General features: G+C 39.5%; 1 protein-coding gene and 2 long non-coding RNA genes across 3 annotated transcripts; all 3 read left to right on the forward strand.

Annotated features, from left to right (window-relative positions):
- The first annotated feature begins 1940 nt into the window (after nucleotides 1-1940).
- On the forward strand, nucleotides 1941-6265 carry LOC143415789 (uncharacterized). Its single transcript, XR_013096238.1, has 5 exons — nucleotides 1941-2125; nucleotides 2291-3662; nucleotides 3785-4111; nucleotides 4269-4363; nucleotides 4517-6265. It is a non-coding gene; the product is annotated as an uncharacterized LOC143415789 (long non-coding RNA).
- Nucleotides 6266-16338: 10073 nt separating this feature from the next.
- Nucleotides 16339-17390, forward strand: LOC112430949 (OX-2 membrane glycoprotein-like). The gene is made up of 3 exons (XM_076881216.1): nucleotides 16339-16345; nucleotides 16614-16952; nucleotides 17047-17390. The coding sequence occupies exons 1-3, from the start codon at nucleotides 16339-16341 to the stop codon at nucleotides 17385-17387; spliced, it is 687 nt and encodes a 228-aa protein (XP_076737331.1). The 3' UTR covers nucleotides 17388-17390.
- A 124-nt stretch (nucleotides 17391-17514) lies between these two features.
- LOC143415744 (uncharacterized) lies at nucleotides 17515-20127 on the forward strand. The gene is made up of 3 exons (XR_013096171.1): nucleotides 17515-17611; nucleotides 17747-17798; nucleotides 19784-20127. It is a non-coding gene; the product is annotated as an uncharacterized LOC143415744 (long non-coding RNA).
- Nucleotides 20128-22351: the final 2224 nt, after the last annotated feature.

Consider the following 22351-nt stretch of genomic DNA (forward strand, 5'->3'; position numbering starts at 1 on the left):
TGAAGATGGATGGATGGATGGATGGATATTTCACGTATTTCAAGGCAATGGCCACACAACAACAGCATGTAACAGTCATAAATGGATATCCATCCATCCGTTCGCTTCCGCTTATCATTTTCAGGGTCACGGGGGGCGCTGGAGCCTATCCCAGCTGTCATAGGGCAAGAGGCAGGGTACACCCTGGACAGTTCGCCAGTCTGTCGTAGGGCTAAATGGATAATTTAGTGATATTAGTCCATCTTACAGGAGGAACTGGAACAGCAGATTTTTGTGACTTCAGACTTGAACATTTCCTCTCCTTTAATATAGTGAAAGCAACATGTTTCATCTACATACATGTGCTGCAATCAGAGGACTCTTATGCATTAGAGTGATAAAAACTACAAGCTGAGCGTTAATGAAGAAATGAAACTGTGGCGTCTCCCCAGGGATGAAACAAGATACACAGAAGATTTTACAATCTGCGTGTCATTCTGCAGACCCTCGATCCTCCAACTATCTAATGAAGGTAATGCGCTGTGACAGAGTTACAAAATGAGAATATTATCTCTGACAAACCACCGATGGCATTCATTGACACGGACACTGTCCATTAATCTCTCCCTTAATTAAAAATTGCATTTTGATTTACATTAATACATTTCATCTTCTCAGGCTTTAAAACCAGGTTTGTCATTTGAGAGTCTGAGTGTGTGCAGTTCAGATAAAACCAGTTCATACCTGATGGGATGAATACTTTATTTGAATTTTTTTCCATGCATTCCTGTTAAAAACTTATTTACTGAGGTTTTACTTTTACTTTACTTTATTTATATAGCACATATAATAACAACAAAATGTTGACCTGTACAAAGAAGGGAAAAAGTTTACACAGTAACAAATAACATAAACAACAAATACCTGATAAAAGATGATTAGGTGGACAGACAGGTAACTCTCATGCGGTGTCGAAAACCAGTGAGAATAAATGTGTTTTAAGATGGGATTTGAAAAGACTGATGGTCGGGCCCTTTCTAATGTGGAGAGGTAAATCATTCCACATTTTCGTTGCCACAAACACAAATTCCCAGTAACCTCTGTGGACCAGCCTCGACTTAAAAGTGGCCAAGAGCGAGAGATCACTTGATCTTAGATCTCTAGGGGGTATATATGGCTGCAGTAAGTCAGACAGATGTTCTGGAGCCGGACCGTTCAGTGCTTTGTAAGTCAACAACAAAATGTTGTATTTAATTCTAAAGCGGCCTGGGAGCCAGTGAAGTGAGGCGAGCACTGGGGAAATATGCTCGTGTCTCTTTGAACGTGTCAGGAGACGAGCTGCAGCATTCTGGACCAGCTGGAGCCGTGCTAGACAAGACTGGCTAACAGCTGCATATAGAGAATTACAGTAGTCCAGTTGAGATAAGATAAAAGCGTGAATTGCTCGTTCTAGGTTTTTAAAAGATAAAAAGGATTTCACCTTGGATAAGAGCCTCAATTTTAAAAAAGGACGACTGCACAACAGAGTCAATTTGTTTCTCAAAGGTAAACTTACTATCTCGTATAACCCCCAAATTTTTTGCATGCAGTTTAACAAAAGGTGCTAAACTGCGCAGGTCGAGATCCGTGGTACTAGAATTGCAGCTTGGTCCAAAGATGATCACAAGATGATCACGAGAAATTTGAGGCCATCCAGATCTTAACTTCGCAGAGACACTGAAATAAGGATTCCAGCGAAGCGGAGGTGTTGTTATTTGTAATCTTGTCTTGAGGATCTGATTCAGATGAGGAATGCGAGAAATGCAAATAGCAACGTTTTCACTTCCACTTTTTTGTGGCCGTTCTGATTTGAAACTTCATACTTAACTTTTTTTTTACAGAAGCCCTGAGAAAAAGCAGAAAGAAAACCATGAAAACAGAAGTATCTTCTTTAATTGAAGTTGTGTTTTTAAAACTCGCCAGTCATTGTGTTGTATGTCTGCACAGAATTCTGTGTAGTACATGCATATATTTATTCAATACAAACCTGACATCTTTTTATATCCACAGAGCTCTCGGGTTCATCTCAAACTTTGACACTTTATAACAGCAATGACATATTGTGTGCTTGTCTATCTACTTTTTGTCTGTGGAGTCCTTCCAAAAGGTAGGAAACAGTAGCCAGTGTTTCTCTTTGATGCTGATTGGTTTTTTTTATCATGTTAATGTTTGACTTCATTTCAGGATAAGGATAAAAAGAAAAGCTGCTTCTTTCACTGACTAATATTTCCTCATTCTCACATCTAACCGTTCATTTATTTTCTCCATGCAGCTCTAACAGCAGTGATCCAAACACAGCAGACTGTGCTGGCAGCAGTGGGAGAAGATGCTGAATTCAGCTGTCAGCTCTTGGACACTAAAGACGTCCTTCAGGTCACATGGCAGAAAATCTCACGTGATGTGGAGACAAATGTTGACACCTACAGCAAGTACTATGGTCAGAGAGTGAATGATGGCTTTAACGATAAAGTCAAGTTTAAATACACTTGACTACAGAACTGCTCCATAGTCATCAGCAGAGATGGGCAGTAACGCGTTACTTGTAACGCGTTACTGTAATCTGATTACTTTTTTCGAGTAACGAGTAAAGTAAGGGATTACTATTGCAAAATCGGTAATTAGATTACCGTTACTTTCCCGAAGGAACGCTGCGTTACTGCGTTACTAAAACCGTGATTTTTTGCGAGAATGTCTCACGACAGTGACGTAAGCGAGTGCGCCGTTAGTGACAACAGCTGTGTGCAGATCAACAATGGATCACATATCGAGTGCGGGAGAGAGTATGAGCATGCAGCGTTTAAAGCGTGGAAGTACTGACCTTATTTTGAGTTTGATTCCATAAAAAGTGACAAAAACATTAGCGTCCATCGTGCGTGGGAAGAAAACTTCTTTTTACAGCGAAAAAAACCCCTAAACTTCCAAGGAAGCACCAAGAGCGCAACGACGTAATGGGAAACTCACAGAGACACTGCCGTATCCTTCCACTGACCGCTACACACCTGCACCAGGGTAAACCTCCGCCTACTGCAGTCCTGCTTTACAGGTGAAAATAGAGCAACAGGACCGCTGAGTCTTTGACTTTATTTATTTTCTGCTGTGTTTTACTTGCATCTATTTGAAAGAGTGAGTGTAAACACAAAAAATTATTTTATTTTATGTGCTGGAATGTGTAGAAAATAGGTTTAAATGTTAAACTAATTTATTCAAGTCAGAGAATGTTGCATATAATTAAATTTTTGCTTGATGCATAAAGTTAAAAGATTAAAACTGATAAAACAAGTTAAAAAAGAGACTTTTCCATTTGATTACATTTTGTGTGATGGATTATGTAGAAAAAGTAGAATTGGGCTGAAAGATCTATCGCTTTATCACCTCTTCAGGTTGTAAATCGTGTTTTTAAAAAGTAACTAAGTAACTAAGTAACTAAGTAATTAATTACTTTTGAAAATAAGTAATCAGTAAAGTAACGGGATTACTTTTTTGGGGAAGTAATCAGTAATTAGTTACTGATTACTTTTTTCAAGTAACTTGACCAACACTGGTCATCAGGAATGTGACGGAGCAGGATAAAGGCTGCTATCACTGTCTGTTTATCACTCACCCTGAAGGCTCCTTCACTGGTAGAACCTGCCTCCAAGTCTATGGTAAGAACTTTTACTTTCTTCAAGCAGATTAGACTCAATCAAATAAAGCTACTATGAAATGCGTCAGAAGCTGGTTTCTTCTTGACAATGTAGTCTTCGCAATATCTCCTGATCCTTCACAGAGCTGCATGAACCTGTTGTTGATGTCAGAGAGTCAAACTCTACTGAAGAGTGGGTTGTTTCCTGTTCAGCCACTGGTCGACCTGCTCCCACTGTAACACTCAGTGTCTCACAACAAGACCTCAGCTTCTCACATTACAACACTGTCAGTGTGTCCAACACCAACGCTACATTCACTGTCACCACTACAGCTGTGCTCTCAGGTTCATGTAAACACAGCACACAGGTGGGATGTGCAGCACGAGTGCTCTCTGCTCCTCACAGAGAGGTGATGGTGATGATTCCTGAGGTCCAGCAGGTGTTTGCTGCTGCTACTGCTGATTATAATGGTGAGAAACTCTTTCAAAGTCACAGATTTATAAAGTGATGATATCTGAGTGAATTTGCATCTAATAACAATGACTTCAATAGGCCTACATTTCCCTGTGATCTATAATTGATGTATTAGCGTTGTCCATTGTAACATTGTTCCTGCTTTTCTCACAGTTTCCACCTCAGTGATTGTAATAGCTACAATAGCAGGACTGACAGTTTTTGCTTTAGTAGCTGCTCTCATCGCACTCCTGCTTGAAGAAAAAGTGGTAACGTTTTTCTTCTGACTTAATATATGCCTTTTATGTGGCTCTTCCTATTAAAAGAATTATATGAATTGACTCCAAGAGTCTACATCCACATATATCCAGTAATATCTGTAAATATCTGCAGCGCTGACTTTAAACTGTTTAAATCCGCAGGTCTCCAAATCCAGGACCTCAGTCCTTTAGAGCAGCTGTGAGATGTACTGGAACAGGAGATTGTCATTCTTTGTGTGGAGCAGACAAATCTTCAGCAACCGTGTGATGCTATCAGCTATCATTTGTGTGTGTATGCTAAATCCTCACAGGCTAGTCTAACAGTGTTTTACTATTTTTGATTGTATAGAGAGATGAAACCATTGAAAGAGCTCATGAATTATATAGGAAATTCAATTCAATTCAATTTTATTTATATAGCGCCAAATCACAACAACAGTCGCCTCACAGCACTTTTTATCTTAGAAGATGTGATCACCAAACTGGCCCTCTCAAAAAGCAAAACATCCACTGTAACGTGTGTCTTTTCGTTTTAGTTCATTAAGTAATAAAAAAAAAATCTGGTGATCACATAGCACCCCTCCTCTTCAGTCTTTCAGTGTGAATCACATTACACTTCCTGTTTCTAAACATAATGACCACATAGAAAGCACAGCCTTGTACTTCCCGTCACATGAAAACCTCCGTTTTTTATTTTCTCTTCCTGTTAGTTCAATTTTTTGAGGTCAAACCCTCAAAACTCTAGTTAACCCTTCTTCAGTCTCTCATACCTGCTAAAAACCGAATAGTGTCACCTTTTCATAAACAGCCTGGGTTATAATTTTGGCTCTACTTTATGGCTGTGAATACATTAAAGCATTTTACACTTAAGTGCTGTGCTGTGCTCAGTGTTGATTTTCTTTTTATAATGTTCATATTTCTCATATTTGTACGTTTTATACAGGATTTGTGTTTATCTGTGTCCCTGTCTTGATGTGAAAGTCACACTGGAGTACAGCATGTAATGTAATGTTGTAGTTTTTGCACATTATCAATAGGGCTTTTCAATCCTGCGTGCTGTGTGAGATACTTCCTGGGTTCGGGGTGCAGCATTGCTGTTCTTGCCTTTTATGTGAAGGTCCTCTTAGGGAAATATAGCCTGACAAAGTAGGACTATCATAATGATTTATTTTAATGCACAATATAACAAAAAAATTGTAAAGAGCCAGAATAAAACAATAGATCTTATGCAGAAATATTAGAGACAAATCGGGACTAAAGTACTAATAAAGATTATATAAAGACTGTTCCCACTTCTACTTTTTTTTATTTATTTATTCTGTCTTTTTATAATTATTCTAGACCAGGGGTCAGCAACTTTGAACACCCACAGAGTCACTGGATTTGGTTTCCACGGAAAAGGAAACACTGGGGGCCGCAAATACTGTGTTGACATCTAACATGAAGATAACACTCTATAAATTGTTTTTTTTTTCTTTATGCTTTGTATAAACAACTATAGTGTGTTGCTTGTTAAATCCATGAAGTGCTATAGAGAAAATTTAATTTTATGTATGTAAGGAATACATTTCGAACTTTTAAAAAATTATAACAAAAAAGAAAGACACCCAGTCTAAGGTCTCTTTTCAGTGAATTAAAAAGCTGAACTATCACATCACAGCAAGGTACGCCAGTGTGTTTTGTTGAACGGACCTAGAAGCAGAGTTTGAAGAGGATTAGCAGGTTTTAACAAAAAGCAATCTTTTATTTGGATGATGGCACGTGAAAAACATGGACCCTAGAAAAACTAAGAAAACTAGGAAACAGTTTGTCTGTGACTATGGGGGAGATAACAGACGACCTGACAAAAACATATAGTGGACACAAATGTACACAGGAGGTGATCACGGGAAGAGAGGACACATGGGGAAACGGCTGACTGACTAATGACGTGACAGGGGAAGTGAAACTACATACAATGAACAAAGAAGTAGCCTTGATCTGAATTTTAATTTTTTTTTTAAAAAGCACTATGCTACTAAAAAATTGCTTCTGCTCCTGAACCTCTGCAAACAGCACCTGCAAATCGGGGCTGTACAAAGTCACTTCCATCTTTACGGAGGACTGTAAGCTCTCGTCTGTGAGGCGTGAGCGGTGTTTGTTTTTAACATAGTTCATGGTGGAGAACAGCTGCTCACGTACAACGTCACATACGTATCTGGATCCGAAGATCGGCAATCCACATATTAGGCATACTGGTAGGCTGCCCTCCTCAGAAGTAAATGCAAATGAATCTGCCCAGGCATCATTAAATGTTCTATTTTCTTCTGATATTTTTCTTTTTTCACATTTCTCCATACTTGGCCTACCTGGAGTTGAAAGTCTCGATAAATGCACGGCAGGTATACTGGCTTCCACAAGTGTGACGCTTATTTTGAGTGACGAAAAATAATAAAATATAATTTTATTTTTATATTTCAAGATCGCAATAATCTTTCAATTTAGAATTACAATTTTTAAAAGAACTAACACAAATAAAATACACTTCAGTTAAATACTTGTATAAGGACTAAAGAGCTGCATGCGGCTCTGGAACCGCAGGTTGCCGACCCCTGTTCTAGACTGTATGCTCCCAGGTCCCTCTTTGACTTTCCTTGTTGCTTTGTTGCCCAGCATTACCACTCTTACTTGCTATTTTGCTGGTGTAAAGTGTTAATTAATCGGGGTGTTATTATCGCAGATGACCTCAATAAAGATAGATTTATTACACCTCAAACCACTTTTATTTAGTTGTTTTTTCTTCTTCAGAAAGATCAGAAGTGTCTTAAATTAAATCTGAATCTTTCATTACACAATATTGTATTACAAGAAAACAAAAGCGCATTTACTCACGTGTCACAGTTGAAGTCTAAATTCAATACTCGTATGATCTGATGGTAAAAGGAGCATTGTGTTCTTCCACTTCATACTTCTCGGCTGTTACACAGAATTCAGGTTTACATGTTGCAGAATGTGGCGTGGTGGAATAATTGAGTAAATCTCTTACTTGTGTGAGATGTGGACCACACCCATGTGAGAGTGGAGATTCTTCTCTAGTCCAGTTGGCAGCTATTTGGAGTTGAGTAAAGGGAGTAGTTGACTGGTGATGATTTGAGCCCTTCTCTATAAAGGGGAGAGAAAACAGGTTATGGGGGAAAGGGGGGAGAGACACATGAGGTTGAGGAGTGGAGGTTTGGAGAGCTGTGTGCTTTCAACATGTATGGTGTGGTTGTTGGAGTTAGTGTGTGTTTGGATTTCAGGAGTACCTAAGTGGATTTTTTTTTTTTTTTTTGCCTGTCCCATTTGGTCCTTTAGCCATCAGAATTGTTGTCTGAAGACCAACAAGGATACCCAATGGATTTACTTTGCCGAATGGATCATCGTGGCATTGCCGTATTGGTCCATTTGATCGACCTTTGTTTTTATTATTTATTATATTTTATTTTCAGATGTTACAGACGGGACAGACATGAGTGAGGGATAGGAAAGGGAGAGAGAAAAAAAAATCTCCTGGATCACCTGTTGAGAGGAGAAGAATAGAAAACAAGCAAAAAAAACAAAAAAAACAAAGCAACATACTAAACACAACACCATCGCATTAATCTAGCTAAGTGTAAACAGCAGTAAATACTAAAAATTCAATGTTGTTGTGCAGCACACAGGACAGACAGCGCACAATGTGCTTTGAAGTAGCAGCCAAGAAAGGTGTAATTTAAGTCTACGAGCAGTGAACATCCGTGTGCACACCTGTGTGGATCAGCGCGCTTGTATTCAAATGGTTTCCACATGTAATGGTCTGCTAGAGGATGTAGCAAGCCATAGCCCCGTCCCCCAGGGCATGAAGCAGATCCAGGCCCCAGACATCCAGAGGCCCCAGAGTGTGAGAGCCCAAGGAGGACCTACCTTAGTGGATTTAGTGAGTGAGATTAGCAGGAGAGTCGGTCGAAGGCCTGTACAGGTCTGCAAGTTGGAGAAATCACATATGCTAAGATACTCAGAAATGGAAATCTACTGATTGGTTGTAACATAGAAGTGCAGGTGGAAAAAGCAAGAAAACTTTTGGGTGTGTGCAAAGTTAACGTGAAAAATACTATAAGAGTAGGGGAAAGGAGAACTAATGGAAGTAAAGGAGCAAGGAGTGCCCTTAAATGTCAATATGAAAAAAGAAAGCGACATTTGTAGAGGTATGTAAAATGGTTGAGCAAGAGAGACAGATTAGGAAACCCAGGTTAGGGGAGAAACAAGTGATAGAAAGAGTAATGGAAATGGGTGAAAGGAAACTAGAGGAAGAGAAGAAGATGATGGTGACATTCATTGTGAAAGTAATACATGGAACATCAGATGTGAAGTCCAAGACTGAGAGGATTCATGTCATAGTTTAGATATGAAGAACATCATTTGGGAGGACATAAGGGGTGAACTAAGTAGTTATGCAAGTCAAGAGGGATAATGTGGTGGTTAATTTTTATAACCATATTAATCCTACAGTGGAATGCAAGTTTTTTGTCAAATGGTCAAGATTTTAAACAGTCTATATATGATCAGAAAGAAAAACCTGACTGAGGTCCCTTTTCAAGACTCTCTAGCTCCCCCCGGAGGCTCTGCTTATCCTTTCTCTCCAGATTGAACTTTATAATGTAAGGTAGACCCTAAAATAACACATTTAGAGAAAAAAACCCAACAATCATATGACCCCCTATGAGCAAGCACTTTGGCAACAGTGGGAAGGAAAAACTCCCTTTTAACAGGAAGAAACCTCCGGCAGAACCAGGTTCAGGGAGGGGCGGGGCCATCTGCTGCGACCGGTTGGGGTGAGAGAAGGAAGACAGGATAAAGACATGCTGTGGAAGAGAGACAGAGATTAATAAAAAGTGTGATTCACTGCAGAGAGGTCTATTAACACATGTTGGGTGAGAAAGGTGGCTGAAAAGGAAATACTGAATGCATCATGGGAATCCCCCAGCAGCCTACATCTATTGCAGCATAACTAAGGGAGGATTCAGGGTGATGCGATCCAGCCCTAAATATATGCCATAGATCTCCAATCTAAGGAGATTGGATTTTGGGGGCAAGAGAAGCTGCAGAGAGGTGTGTAAGACTGCAGCTCTGCTTCCTGGTCCCAACTCTGAATAGTCACATTTTGTGGGATTTAATAATTTGGCCAGACTTTGAGATTTCTAAAAATGAGAGCTGCTCCATCCAGCTGGGATGGATGCCATCTCTCTTAACAAGACCCGGTTTCCTCCAGAAGGTTTCCCAATTATCTATGAAGCCCACATTGTTTTTTGGACACCACTCAGACAGGCAGCAATTTAAGGAGAACATGCGGCTAAACATGTCACTACTGGTCCGACTGGGGAGGAAACCAGAGAAAACTACAGAGTCCGACATTATTTTGGCAAAGTTGCACACCAATTCAAGACTGATTTTAGTGACTTCCGATTGACATAAACGGGTGTCATTACTGCCAACGTGAATTATAAATTCAGCTTTTGTAATGCTCGACCACTTCCTGCAGTACACGGTTATGCCTTTTGGCATGTGTAATGATCCTTTTGCAGGGAGCCGGGTAGTTGTGGGGGATTTGTATTCAGCTGCTCTCCCTGATCGTTTCCCAATGAAACCACCAAAGTTTCCTACCTGATTGGAACACTGCAGGGTAGAACCTCTGTTATGGGCTCAGGCTTATCTCTCTTCTCGTCCACTCCAGTTCTGCTCGTGTGATGAGTTTTTGGAGGAATTAAAGAAGACTGGCGGATTAAGGATGGCGGATTAAGCTCGAGGTCTTCCAAATGTGCTGTTTGCGTCAGATTCTGGGAGTGTCCCTCCGTGATCGTCTCAGCAACAGCGTGATACGTAGCCAATGTCACCAGCAGCCCTCAATGGAAGAGCTGATTAGGAAGCAACCACTGCAATGGTTTGGCCACATCTGCCACATAAGCAACCATTGCCTACCATATCACCTTTTGATGCAGTAGAACCCCGTTCACTGGAGAATCAAGCATGATGCGCTCAAGAAGACTTGGATCAAGCAAATTGGAGACGATCTTAAACAACGACATCTAACCCTCGAGCAAGCAAAGGTGAAGGCTAGAGACCACAAGGCCTGGAAGTGCATCATTGATCAAGATGGAAACCCTACTGCACCCACAGTGACGTATTGGCTTTGTTGACAACCTCCCCTGCCAATCCCCAGCTAGGGACAAAAGAAAAAGAAGTGCGGCGGATTACCTCAAAAATTTATGGTCAGCTGCAGCAGAGGTGGGTTGGCTGGATCGAGCATTGCAGGAGTATACATTCAAATACTAATTCAGACTAAGAGGGATTCACTCGCTTCTCGGGATGAGACTATGACCTTTGAAGAGTTAACCTCTCTTATGCTTTGTATTGACAGTCTCTTAAGGAAAAGGGTAATGGAGAAACACAACAGTTCCTGTTGGGCTTTGCCTCTTTTTCAGGGAGCTCTGTTTAGTTTTAGCAGCGGCAAGCTCCTCTCCTCCTTGCAGGTCCGCGCAAGGAGGAGAGGAGGACGGCAGCAAAAAGGAAGAACCTGGATATAAGAAAGTATTTTTCAAAGAAACCTGTAAGTCACTTAAAGCCAAGTTAACTCGTAAAATTTGTCCCTCATAATAACGTTACAGGCTATGCTAGGCTTTGGCCCACATCAGTCTGAAATTGTATTTTGATTGAAAGTGTCAGAGAAATCGGCAGCCTCGAGCAAGCCAGGATATTAGTTTACAGAGGCTGTTAAAATTACATGTCTAATGTTAAAATGTTGGTGAGACAATAATTACATTCTAATGGCACTGACATATTCATAGGGTTAATTTTTGAGACAAAATATCATGAGGTAATCTTGATTTTGCAAATATTCCACCTTGTAGTGCAGTTTGCACAAATTGTTTTTAAAATGCACTCAGCCTACAAACATTACTGACGAGTCAAGATGTGCACAAATTGACAGAAACACTGAAGCAGCTACACATTTTATTCTTATTGTCATGTATGTCCTATTGTCAAAAAGTCGATGGAACGTTTTGCATTGTCAAAGGCCACTGCGGGTGCCTTTGGCTTTATTTTGTAATACTGGAGTTATTTTTCTACGAAATTTTGAACTTTGAGAGTGTTTAAACAAGAGAGAGAAGTGTGGAAATGTTCGAGCCTGTCGGAGAAAAGTGTATAAAGTGTGCAGTGAGGGGTTTTACAGCCAAATTAAGTTAGCTACTTTCTATATTTCACCTATCGCGGGTTGGTTTTAGAACGTAACTACTGCGATAAACGAGGGACCGCTGTATAGCTAACTTCTACCGGTGCTTCATCCACAACTACAGTCAGGTAGCAGCAGCACACTCACACGACTTAACTCCACAAAGCTCCCCTTCACCTGGTCTCACGAAGCTGATAGAGCTTTTGCCAAACTCAAAGACTTGTTTTCATCTGCTCCAGTTCTGATTCACCCAGAGAGCCATAAGCCATTTATTGTAGAAGTAGATGACAATGGATCCTCTTTTAGGTCTGGAAGATGATATGATTATGAAGATGATACAGATTAATAAACAATCTATTTTTTGGGTGTAGTTTTTAATAAGATATTAACTTGAAAAAAATCACAGAGCACATTATGGGGAAAAGTAAAAAGGTACTTAATATTATAACATGTTTAGCAGGGTTGACAAATGGTCTGTCACGTTAATTTGCTCAAGAATAGATTTTGGACATGTAGTATATGGGTCAGTGGATAAAAATTGGCTAAAAAATTTGGATGTTATCCAAGCTCAAGCACTGAGACTTTGCTTAAGGGCAGTTAAAACAATGCCAATGTGTGCTTTACAAGTAGAATCAGAAGAAAGTCCACTATATATTAGAAGACAACTAGTTAATAGTTAACAATTGGATACAGGTCATAATAAAAGTCATCCTGTTAAGAAAGTGTTAGAGAATTGTTGGGAAAGAGAAAAGATTTTAAAAATAGTTTTGGGTGGGTTGGGGATAATAGAGCTAGAACATTTAAAGTATTAAATGCTTTACCATTTATTAAGTATTAAGAATAGAAGAATTACAACAGATATTTGTCAAGAATTTTATAATAGAGTGGTACAGTGACTATTTACAGATTTATACAGATGGATCGAAAGGTCACAGTTGCAGAAGGGAAGCCAGTTAAAATTGGAGACTCCAGTTAGAGAAATGAACATTTCAAAGGAAAATCGTTTTAACCTGGCCTGGAAGCTTTTCCTTTTAAAATAATCAAATGACACTGGAGGGAGGACTCGTTTTAATCAGGATTTATGTGGACTTGTTGTGATAAAAAGACTGGATTGGAAACTTTTGGTGTGCTGAGTTCAAGGAGCAACACCCTATTCTGGAATTCGCAGGTAACCAATGAGAGGAGTTCAAGACTTGAAGAAGAAGAGCTTGAGAGTTGAACTCCCAGGATCTGGAGTGGAAACCCATTCTCTAACAACACAAGGTCTGATAAGGTGGTTGGAAAGTCTTTCTCAGGAAGATGCAAAATTTGTATGTGCTTGGCTGCTTGTTCTTCTTAGTGACCACCTTTTCCTGTTTGTAACCAGGCTAATAATTTGGGCAGCTTTGGGCCTTGGAGGAAAAATAAATCTTGTGCACCTTATTTTCAGTGTGAGTGTGGTGGTTTTCTACTGGTCACTATTAGAACTTGTTACTTTCTTGGATGCCATTTTTCTGCCCATCTAACATACATGGTGTATTAGTTGGTAGTAAAGCAACTCTCCTCTGCATGAATACTGCCTCCACCTGAGAGGTCAGCTATATCTGTAACTATGTGAAAGAGCAGAAGAGCAGAGAGCTGAAACTGATGGTGGTGGTCAGACACGTGACTTTATGTTCTTTTTGACATGAGCAGAGGAGGGAGGGTGAATGTGTTGGAGCTGAAGCTGCCTGGAAGGAGGAAAAGAGGAAGACCTCAGAGAAGATACATGGATGTAGTAAAGGACATGCAGAGGGTTGGTGTAGCAGAGGATGGATGGGGTGAAATTCAGGCAGGTGATCTGCTTTGGCGACCCATTAAAGGGGGCAGAGAATTAACTACATACATATTTATTTATTTATTTTTAAATATATTATTTATGTGACTTATTCATCCAAGAGCAACTTAGCTTCTGATTCGAGTAGCAGGTACTAAAAAATAAAAATTACCAAGCGACGAAGAGGCTTTACTGAATTCTCAAAATGCAGAAAAATAACAATTTAGATGGATGATTAAAAGATTTCAGCCCTGCAAGGAATGCACAGATGACACTCTACTGCACTGGGAAGTTTTTTTACTTTACTTTGTGTTTATTTCACAGCTGGGAATTTCCACAAGGAAGGGACTAAGTGAAATTCTCTAATTTGTTTCTATGCATTGTATAATAGCCAGTGAGGGGACAGACATGGCAAATGGTGCAACATGTCAGACTGTGGGATTATACATTTGTTAGTTTTTCTAATGGCCTCTTGAAAAGGTAAGTTTTATTCCATATTGTCATTTTTGGTTTTTTAAGTTATTTATTGTGACAGGAAAACAAAACAAAACAAGAAGCTCCTAAAAAGGTCATAAATGTGAGAACTTTTCCAAAGAAATCTCAGTCAGTTATGCCTGAGACAGAGAGATGATTATAACAGAGTAAAGATAGCATTAAAATGTTGGTGACAGAAGTAATGCTAAAATCTCAACAAGCCAAAGTTATATACATGTTAAAGGGAAAGATCAAACAGTACTGAAATGAAGAAGTGGGCATTACGGGGCTTCCCCAGTGAAATAACTGAACTTGGAGCACAAAATAATAAATAACATACCAGTAATGCGCGGAGGGAAGGCTTCTGAGAAAATATATAAGTTCACAGGGAATTTCTACAATAGCACGAGTTAGAGGTGGGCAGATTGATGCAGTTATCAATAGTATTGATACCAATGCTGGTATTGTTACTGGAGATATACTACTGCAATAGGATTGGTACTTTGTTTCTGTCCTGTAAGTTCAGTATGTACCTCAGTGAATTCTGTTATGTAGTTGTTGTTTTTTTTTTTAAATGAAACATAAAACACGGACTATGAAAGCCTCTTATTTTGTTTGTGCAGCTCTAACAACAGTGATACAAGCACAGCAGACTGTGCTGGTTGCAGTGGGAGAAGATGCTGAATTCAGCTGTCAGCTCTCGGAGACTAAATACATCCTTCAGGTCACATGGCAGAAAATCTTACAAGATGTGGAGACAAATGTTGACACCTACAGCTTTACTGAATTTTCAAAATGCAGAAAAAAATGATTGAGTTTGCTGATTAAAACACTGATGAAACTCTGCACTGGGAAGTTTTTGTACTTTACTTGGTACAGTTGATCATTCTAACACGCCTTGGAATGTCCCACAAGGAAGGGAGATTCTTCCTTCCTTCGTGGACATTTGAGTTTTCAATAATTTGGCTATTGTACGACGTTGTTTCAATACGTGGTACAATAGCCAGTGGGGACACAGAGACGTGCACCATGTCAAACTGTGGGATTCTGTGTTTGTTTTTTCTTTTTATGGCCTTTTCAAAAGGTAAGTTTTATTCCGTATTGTTGTTTTTGTTTTTCAAAGTTATTTATTGTGAAAACATAAAAAGAAAACAAGAACCTTCACTCGTAATAATTAAAAATTGATCCTAAAATGTGAGAACTTTTCTCTGAAGTGACAAAGAGATTGTCTTTAGACAGAATTAGAGGGAGATACAATTACTGAAGAGTTTAGATTTTGTTTGAATGAGTGACAAAACGTTTCTCCCACTGAACACTCAGCCTAATAAAAAAGAACAAAATCAACTTTCTGTGTTGAGTTGTTCATCATTCAGATTAATGAGACTGTTTTGAGAGCTGTGTGAAAACAGCTTTAGGCTGTTTTGTTAAAGGTTGCCCCATGCCTATTCATATTACGATGAAAGCAATAGATAAACCACATGTTTGTGTGTTATGTATGTATGGTTGGTAAATTAACAAAAATTGGGTTGTATGTGGCCTACAATGTAAAAGACGTTTCACAACCCCAATGTAGTTAAAAACAAGAAGGCACTCATTTCCATTAGACAGAGACGGAGTTCAGGTCATAAGTAGTTTACTGACAATTATTTAACATTTGAAATTAAAAGATCCGTCAGTCCATTCACATATATACTGTTCAGAGAAGGAATGTAGTTTAGAGCAAAGTGTAGTAGTGTGAAGTGGCTAAACACACTCACCAATTGTTCTAAAATAAACAATTTATCAAAACATTAACAGTCTTTCACACATACATACGGTTTATACACTATTTTAAAAAGAAGGGCTTGAAGACTTGATTGATTACAAAAAGTCTATTAAAATGTTCTGGGTAACCACAGAAATCTTAGTCAGTTATGTCTGAGAGAGAATGTTTATGACAGAAGTAATGCCAAAATCTCAACAAACCAAAGTTACATACATGCTAAAGAGAAAGATCAAACAGTGCTGAAATTAGGAAGTGGGCAATATAGGGCTTCCCCAGTGAAATAACTGATCTGAAATAATTGAGGCACAAATTAATAAATAACATACCAGTAATCCACAGAAGGGGAGGCCTCTGGGAAAATGTAGAAAATCAATGGGAATTTCTACAGTAGCACGAGTTACCAGTCAATACCAGTCCTGGTATTGGTTATGTTGAAGTGATGGGTTTTATAATTCATTTTTGGTCCACTGAAGGGATTGTTTTGTAACCCCAATATTGATATTTTGTAAATAAAAATATGACCTCAATTAAACCTTTAAATTCCCTGCACTTGTCATAGATATCTACATGATGTCCAAAAAATATACATCAAGTCCAAGGTTCTAATGTTGAACGCCATATTGATGTCCAGCTTAAATCATGGTTGGACCTCCAAATTGTTGAAAAAGTTCAAATGCAGTACAGACCTCCAGAATTGGTCATGGACCAACAGAACCAATATAAACATGATCTGTACATCTATCTGACTTTCTTTGTTTAGTTGGTAGCTAACTGAATTGTGTTACTTTTTATAGATTATAGAAAATGTACCTGAAGCATACAGTATGAAACAATGAGTGTCAGGTTTATATTTATAGTCTACATCACATTTAAGTGGTACCCACATGTCAATTTGTTTGAGCCTAAAACACAGACTACTCCATGACCCGAATTATTGTTTAATCCTTCCCATCAATACCTCTCAGTTCCACATCTCTAACGCATGTTTTTCTCCATGCAGCTCTAACAGCAGTGGTCCAAACACAGCAGACTGTGCTGGCAGCAGTGGGAGAAGATGCTGAATTCAGCTGTCAGCTCTTGGACACTAAAGACGTCGTTCAGGTCACATGGCAGAAAATCTCACGTGATGTGGAGACAAATGTTGCCACCTACAGCAAGTACTATGGTCAGAGAGTGAATGATGGCTTTAACGATAAAGTCAAGTTTAAATACACTGAACTACAGAACTGCTCCATAGTCATCAGGAATGTGACGGAGCAGGATGAAGGATGCTATCACTGTCTGTTTAACACTTATCCTGAAGGCTCCTTCACAGGTAGACCCTGCCTCCAAGTCTATGGTAAGAACTTTTACCTTAATGTGATTAAATGCACCAGAAGCTGGTTTATTCTTGACAACATGGTCCTTATAACATATTTCCTGATCCTTCACAGAGCTGCATGAACCTGTTGTTGATGTCAGAGAGTCAAACTCTACTGAAGAGTGGGTTGTTTCCTGTTCAGCCACTGGTCGACCTGCTCCCACTGTAACACTCAGTGTCTCACAACAAGACCTCAACTTCTCACAGTACAACACTGTCAGTGTGTCCAACACCAACGCTACATTCACTGTCACCACTACAGCTGTGCTCTCAGGTTCACGTAAACACAGCACACAGGTGGGATGTGCAGCACGAGTGCTCTCTGCTCCTCACAGAGAGGTGATGGAGACGATTCCTGAGGTCCAAAAAACATCTGTTGGTGGTGAGAAACTCTTTCTGTATACCACAGACTAGACTAGAGACGGATGATACTTGGGTAAATTTGACTGGGATCTAATAACAATGACTTCAGTACTTCATGAGTGATGTATTATTGTTGGTCAGCGTCACGTTCTTCTGTTTTTTTCACAGATTTTCCCTCAATCACTGTAATAGCTGCAGCAGTGCTGGTGTTGGGGTTTGTCTTTTTCTGTTGCTCCACTATGCTGCTTGAAGAAAAGTTACCTTTTCACTTTCTAGTATGTTGTTTTGTAATGTGTCTTATCTTATTAACATGATAGTGATTTATTGATTCTAACCCTAAATCTATCTAGTAATGTCTGCACATATTTTCAGTACTGATTTTAAAGTGTTTTAATCCTTCTCTCACTCAGGGAACCAAATAAGGATTCAAATACTTCAAAAGTCAACCAATGACATTGATGTGTAAGACTATTTAATAATTATTTATTTTTTATATTTCATTTATTCATTCATTCTTTGCACTGTGATTTAACCCATCTTTGTGTAAAGCAGGGGTGTCAAACTCCAGGCCTTGAGAGCCAGCGTCCTGAAGCTTTTAAATGTATCTCTGCTGCAACACACCTGAATAAAATTATTAGGTCATTAGCATGACTCTACCCTACTCAAGTAAATTTAAATAAATGTAAGTACATACCACCAGGTAGCTCCACTCGTACCCAGTGTAACGGGAAGTGAGAGGGTTAGGTTTTGGCGCTTTGAATGTTCAGTTGTGTGATGCAGCGATTAATGTTTGAGTAAAATATTGGGCTCCCTCGTGTCTTCCCTACATTCCTCCACAATGTACGTTTTTGCAAAAATGTACTTCTAGAAGTACTTTTATTACACGATGTTCATTCACTCATGAGCTGCTGCAACATGAATCAAATGGCTGAACTGCCACCTTGGCGTGCAGTCAAGTTCTACAGTCTGCTAATGATCTAATAATAAGTATTAATATTCCTCACTCACCTTACTAAATGTTTGTTAACACAGCCAGAAACATTTGCATCACAAACACAGACTAGTGTTTATTAGCAGAAGCTTTTGGGTGGTTGCTCTCAAACCTGTGTACAAGTTTAAGCATTAATGGTCCCGTCACTGATTTCCAGGTATCCAATGTCAGGGCTAACAGATGGATTCAGACGCAGGAAGCGTTCTGGCAAGCAAAGGGTTGACAATTTATTAACACAGATGGAAACCACAGTGATGTGTATATACAGTGAATGGGGCAGGGCTTCAGGGCTCCAGGGGAAGGAATCCACACTCGCTCTCCACTCGGCCCAAACTCCGCCACTCCTCTTCTTACGCACACTCGCTTCTCCACAGCCACTCTCGCTCCAATTTCCACTTATGTTGACACACACAGGGATCACAGGTCAGGGTCTGCCACCAGTTCCGGGGAGATCTAAACACAAAGAGTCCAATTAGATCAATACGCCAAACAACACTGAGAGAGTTTGTCTTAGGAGAGCTGAGAGCACGAACATGGGAGGTTCAACATTCCAGTGCCGAATACTCCGTGCCGCAGCGTTAAATAGGCAAGGGGGACGCCGCCTGATCAGCAACAGGTGTAGAAATCACCGCAGATGCGTGGGCCAAGGGTGAGAGCCCACAATGAGCTCCACCCAGGGAAGCAGGAGAGAAAACAAAACAAACCTGTGGCCAACATGAGCGAGCCGGAGAGGCACAGGGACCATGACAGCCAATACCAAGTGCACAAGTTCACCCCAGATGGTTCCTCTTCTCTGTAACTTGGAGGATGTGGAGTAGGCTGTATTTTAATCAAAGACATATCAATCAATCAATCAATCAATCAATCAATAACCATGTCTAAAAACAACACAGGTTGACCAAAGTGCTGTACACAGTAAAAGAAAAAGTAAAAAGTAGAAACAAATACACACAATGAACAAAACAAAAAATAATCCCAAATTTCGTTTTTTTTTTCTGAAGGGGTCAAACACTTTTATGCAAGAATGACAGCGAGGTGAAAAACCTTCACCCGCAAGAAAACTCGAGCTGTGACTCGTAGTACGAACACACACCTCACAGTAACACACTTTAATTGTTTAATGTGAACTTTTTGCCAAGCTAGCTAATCCTGACCAACACACCAGACACAGAAGATAAAGGAACGATGTTTTACTGTTAGAGACAGAAAGGTTAAAACATTTTGGCAGAGGGCTAAAATTACCCAAAAAGAAATTCCATTTGACCAAAAACACTTAATTTTTAAAAAATTAAGTATATAGTTATGAATAATGAACAAATAATTAACAAACTGGGGTTTATAAATCGTGTAACACATCCTTATGGTAAGAAATTTTACCTTAATGCGTTACATGTGTTAGAAGTCAATGTATCTTTAACAATATACTCCTTATTTTATATCTCCTGATCCTTCACAGAGCTGCATGAACCTGCTGTTGATGTCAGCGAGTCAAACTCTACTGAAGAGTGGGTTGTTTCCTGTTCAGCCACTGGTCGACCTGCTCCCACTGTAACACTCAGTGTCTCACAACAAGACCTCAGCTTCTCACAGTACAACACTGTCAGTGTGTCCAACACCAACGCTACATTCACTGTCACCACTACAGCTGTGCTCTCAGGTTCACGTAAACACAGCACACAGGTGGGATGTGCAGCACGAGTGCTCTCTGCTCCTCACAGAGAGGTGATGGAGACGATTCCTGAGGTCCAGCAGACGTCAGATTATCAGTGATGGTGAGAAACTGAGATGCAATAACAATGCATTGTGGTAGTATGCATTTTCTCAGCAGTTTTGATGTTTTTGCAGAGATTTTATTTTTTGCAAAATAGCACAAGTAAACATTAAAAGTAGTTCCTAAATCAAGGCATTTATTATTAAGGCGGCCATTATTATGGCCCTGTGTGGAAAAAGTGATTGCCCCCTAAACCTAATAACTGGTTGGGCCACCCTGAGTAGAAACATCTGCAATAAAGCGTTTGGGATAACTGGCAATGAGTCCTTTACGAGGTGGTGGAAGAATTTCTGCCCACTCATCTTTGCAAAATTGTTGTAATTCAGCCACACTGGAGGGTTTTTGAGTATGGACCACCTTTCCAAGGTCACAGCACCTCAATCAGATTCACGTATGAACTTTGGCTAAGCCATTCCAAAGTCTTTATTTTGTTTTACTTAAGCTGCTTAGAGGTGGACTTGTTGGTGTGCTTTGGATCAAGTGCACTTCAGCTTGTGGTCGTGAACAGATGGCCAGACATTCTCCTTCAGGATCCCAGAAACTGGATTCTGTTCATCTTGACGTTGCATCTCCAGACTGAGAGATCTCAATTACTTTGTTTCTTATTTGCTTCTGAATTTCCTTGGATTGCGCCATGATGTGTAGTTTTTGAGGATCTTTTGGTCTACTCTACTTTGTCAGACAGGTCCTATTTAAGTGACTGATTCAGCACAGGTTTGGCAGTAATCGGGCCTGGCTATGACTATGGAAAAATTGTATATTTTTATTGATAAATGCAAATATTTTATGTCTGTTATGTGCATTGCCGTGTGGAGAATATAAGGAAAAAAATTGTGTGGTTTACATTGTTTCTTCCTCTTAGATTTCTTGATTTTTTTTTTAAAATTGCAATAACTTTATGTTAATTTCAGTGCACTTTCACATTTCTTTAAATTCAAACTACAGTCCTGTGAATAACTAGAAACACTTCTAGCAGCACGAATGTGAGGTAATTGTTTTCTGCTTGACTTTATCAGTCTCTCATATTGTTGTGGAGGAATGTTGGCCCACTCTTCATTACAACGTTGCTTCAGTTCTTTGAGGTTTGTGGGCATTTATTTAAGCACAGCTCTCTGAATGTCCCAGGTTGAGGTCTGGACTTTGACTGGACCTTGCTTTTCAGCTATTCTGCTGTAGATTTGCTGCTGTGTTTGGGATCATTGTTCGACTGCAAGACCTAAACTTTACCTATTAAACAGTTAACTCTGTATTTTACACTTTATGTGAATATTGTTGCAGATTTCAATTATTAATGTTTTTATAACTTTGTTCTTTCTTATATTTAATATTATACAATATTTATACTTCATGTCTCTGTCTTCTTTTGAACACTCCAGCACAGCATCACTATAACTTTGTCCTCACTGACAATAAAGCTGTTTTATATATTTCGTTGCAAATGTTTCAAGCAATTTGTAGCTGTATCTTAAGATATTTTGTTAATAATATAGTATTTTATATTGTTTTTTTCCCCATATTTGAGAAATATTTAACATGTAAAAGTCTGTTTATGTACAATTTGGTGATATTAGCCCTGATTATTGGAGGAACTTGTACATGAAGCAGATTTCTGAGACTTCAGATTTGAAGGTTGTTGTCATATAATCTAAATGATGGCAGATTAACGTTCCCTACCTCTGTCCTACAACCACAGGACTCCTTTGCATTCGACTGATAGAAATTTCAAGCTCAGTGTTAATGAAGATTTCAAAGGCCTTAGTGCAGGGGTAGGGAACGTCTAAAACCTGCAGGGACGCCCTCGAGGCCTGGAGTTCCCTACCGCTGCCTTAGTGTGAAAGGAATGAAGCTGTAGCGCCTCCCAGTGGTTGAAAAGAGGTACACAAGAGGTTTTTGTAATCAGCTGGGACAAAGGTACATTATGAGAATAATATCTCTGACAAACCTCTACCTCAATTAAAAGATGCATTTTGATTTACATGAATGCACTTCATCTTCTCTGCAAAGGCTACACAACCTTCTTTGCCATTTGAGTGTGTCCAGTCTAGCTGAAACCAGCTCATTACTGATGGCATAAAAACGATCTGTGAGGTAACATTTTTACTGTCATTCATTCCTGTTGAAAACTTGTCACGTGTTTGCTTAGGTTCTTCTCAATAATCCTCCCGTATCCTGTGTAAAAACTACCCGAGCTTAAAGTATACAGACTGCCGGGAGGGGCGAGACGGTAGTTCCATGTGTCATTTTCTGTCTCTC

Source organism: Maylandia zebra, unplaced genomic scaffold, assembly GCF_041146795.1.
Source record: "Maylandia zebra isolate NMK-2024a unplaced genomic scaffold, Mzebra_GT3a scaffold03, whole genome shotgun sequence".
Taxonomy (NCBI): domain Eukaryota; kingdom Metazoa; phylum Chordata; class Actinopteri; order Cichliformes; family Cichlidae; genus Maylandia; species Maylandia zebra.

Bases quoted from the DNA above. Each gene is read 5' to 3' on its own strand.
- LOC112430949 (XM_076881216.1), top strand. The intron at 16,953-17,046 runs GTAAGAACTTTT...GATCCTTCACAG, and splicing joins ACCCTGCCTCCAAGTCTATG to AGCTGCATGAACCTGTTGTT.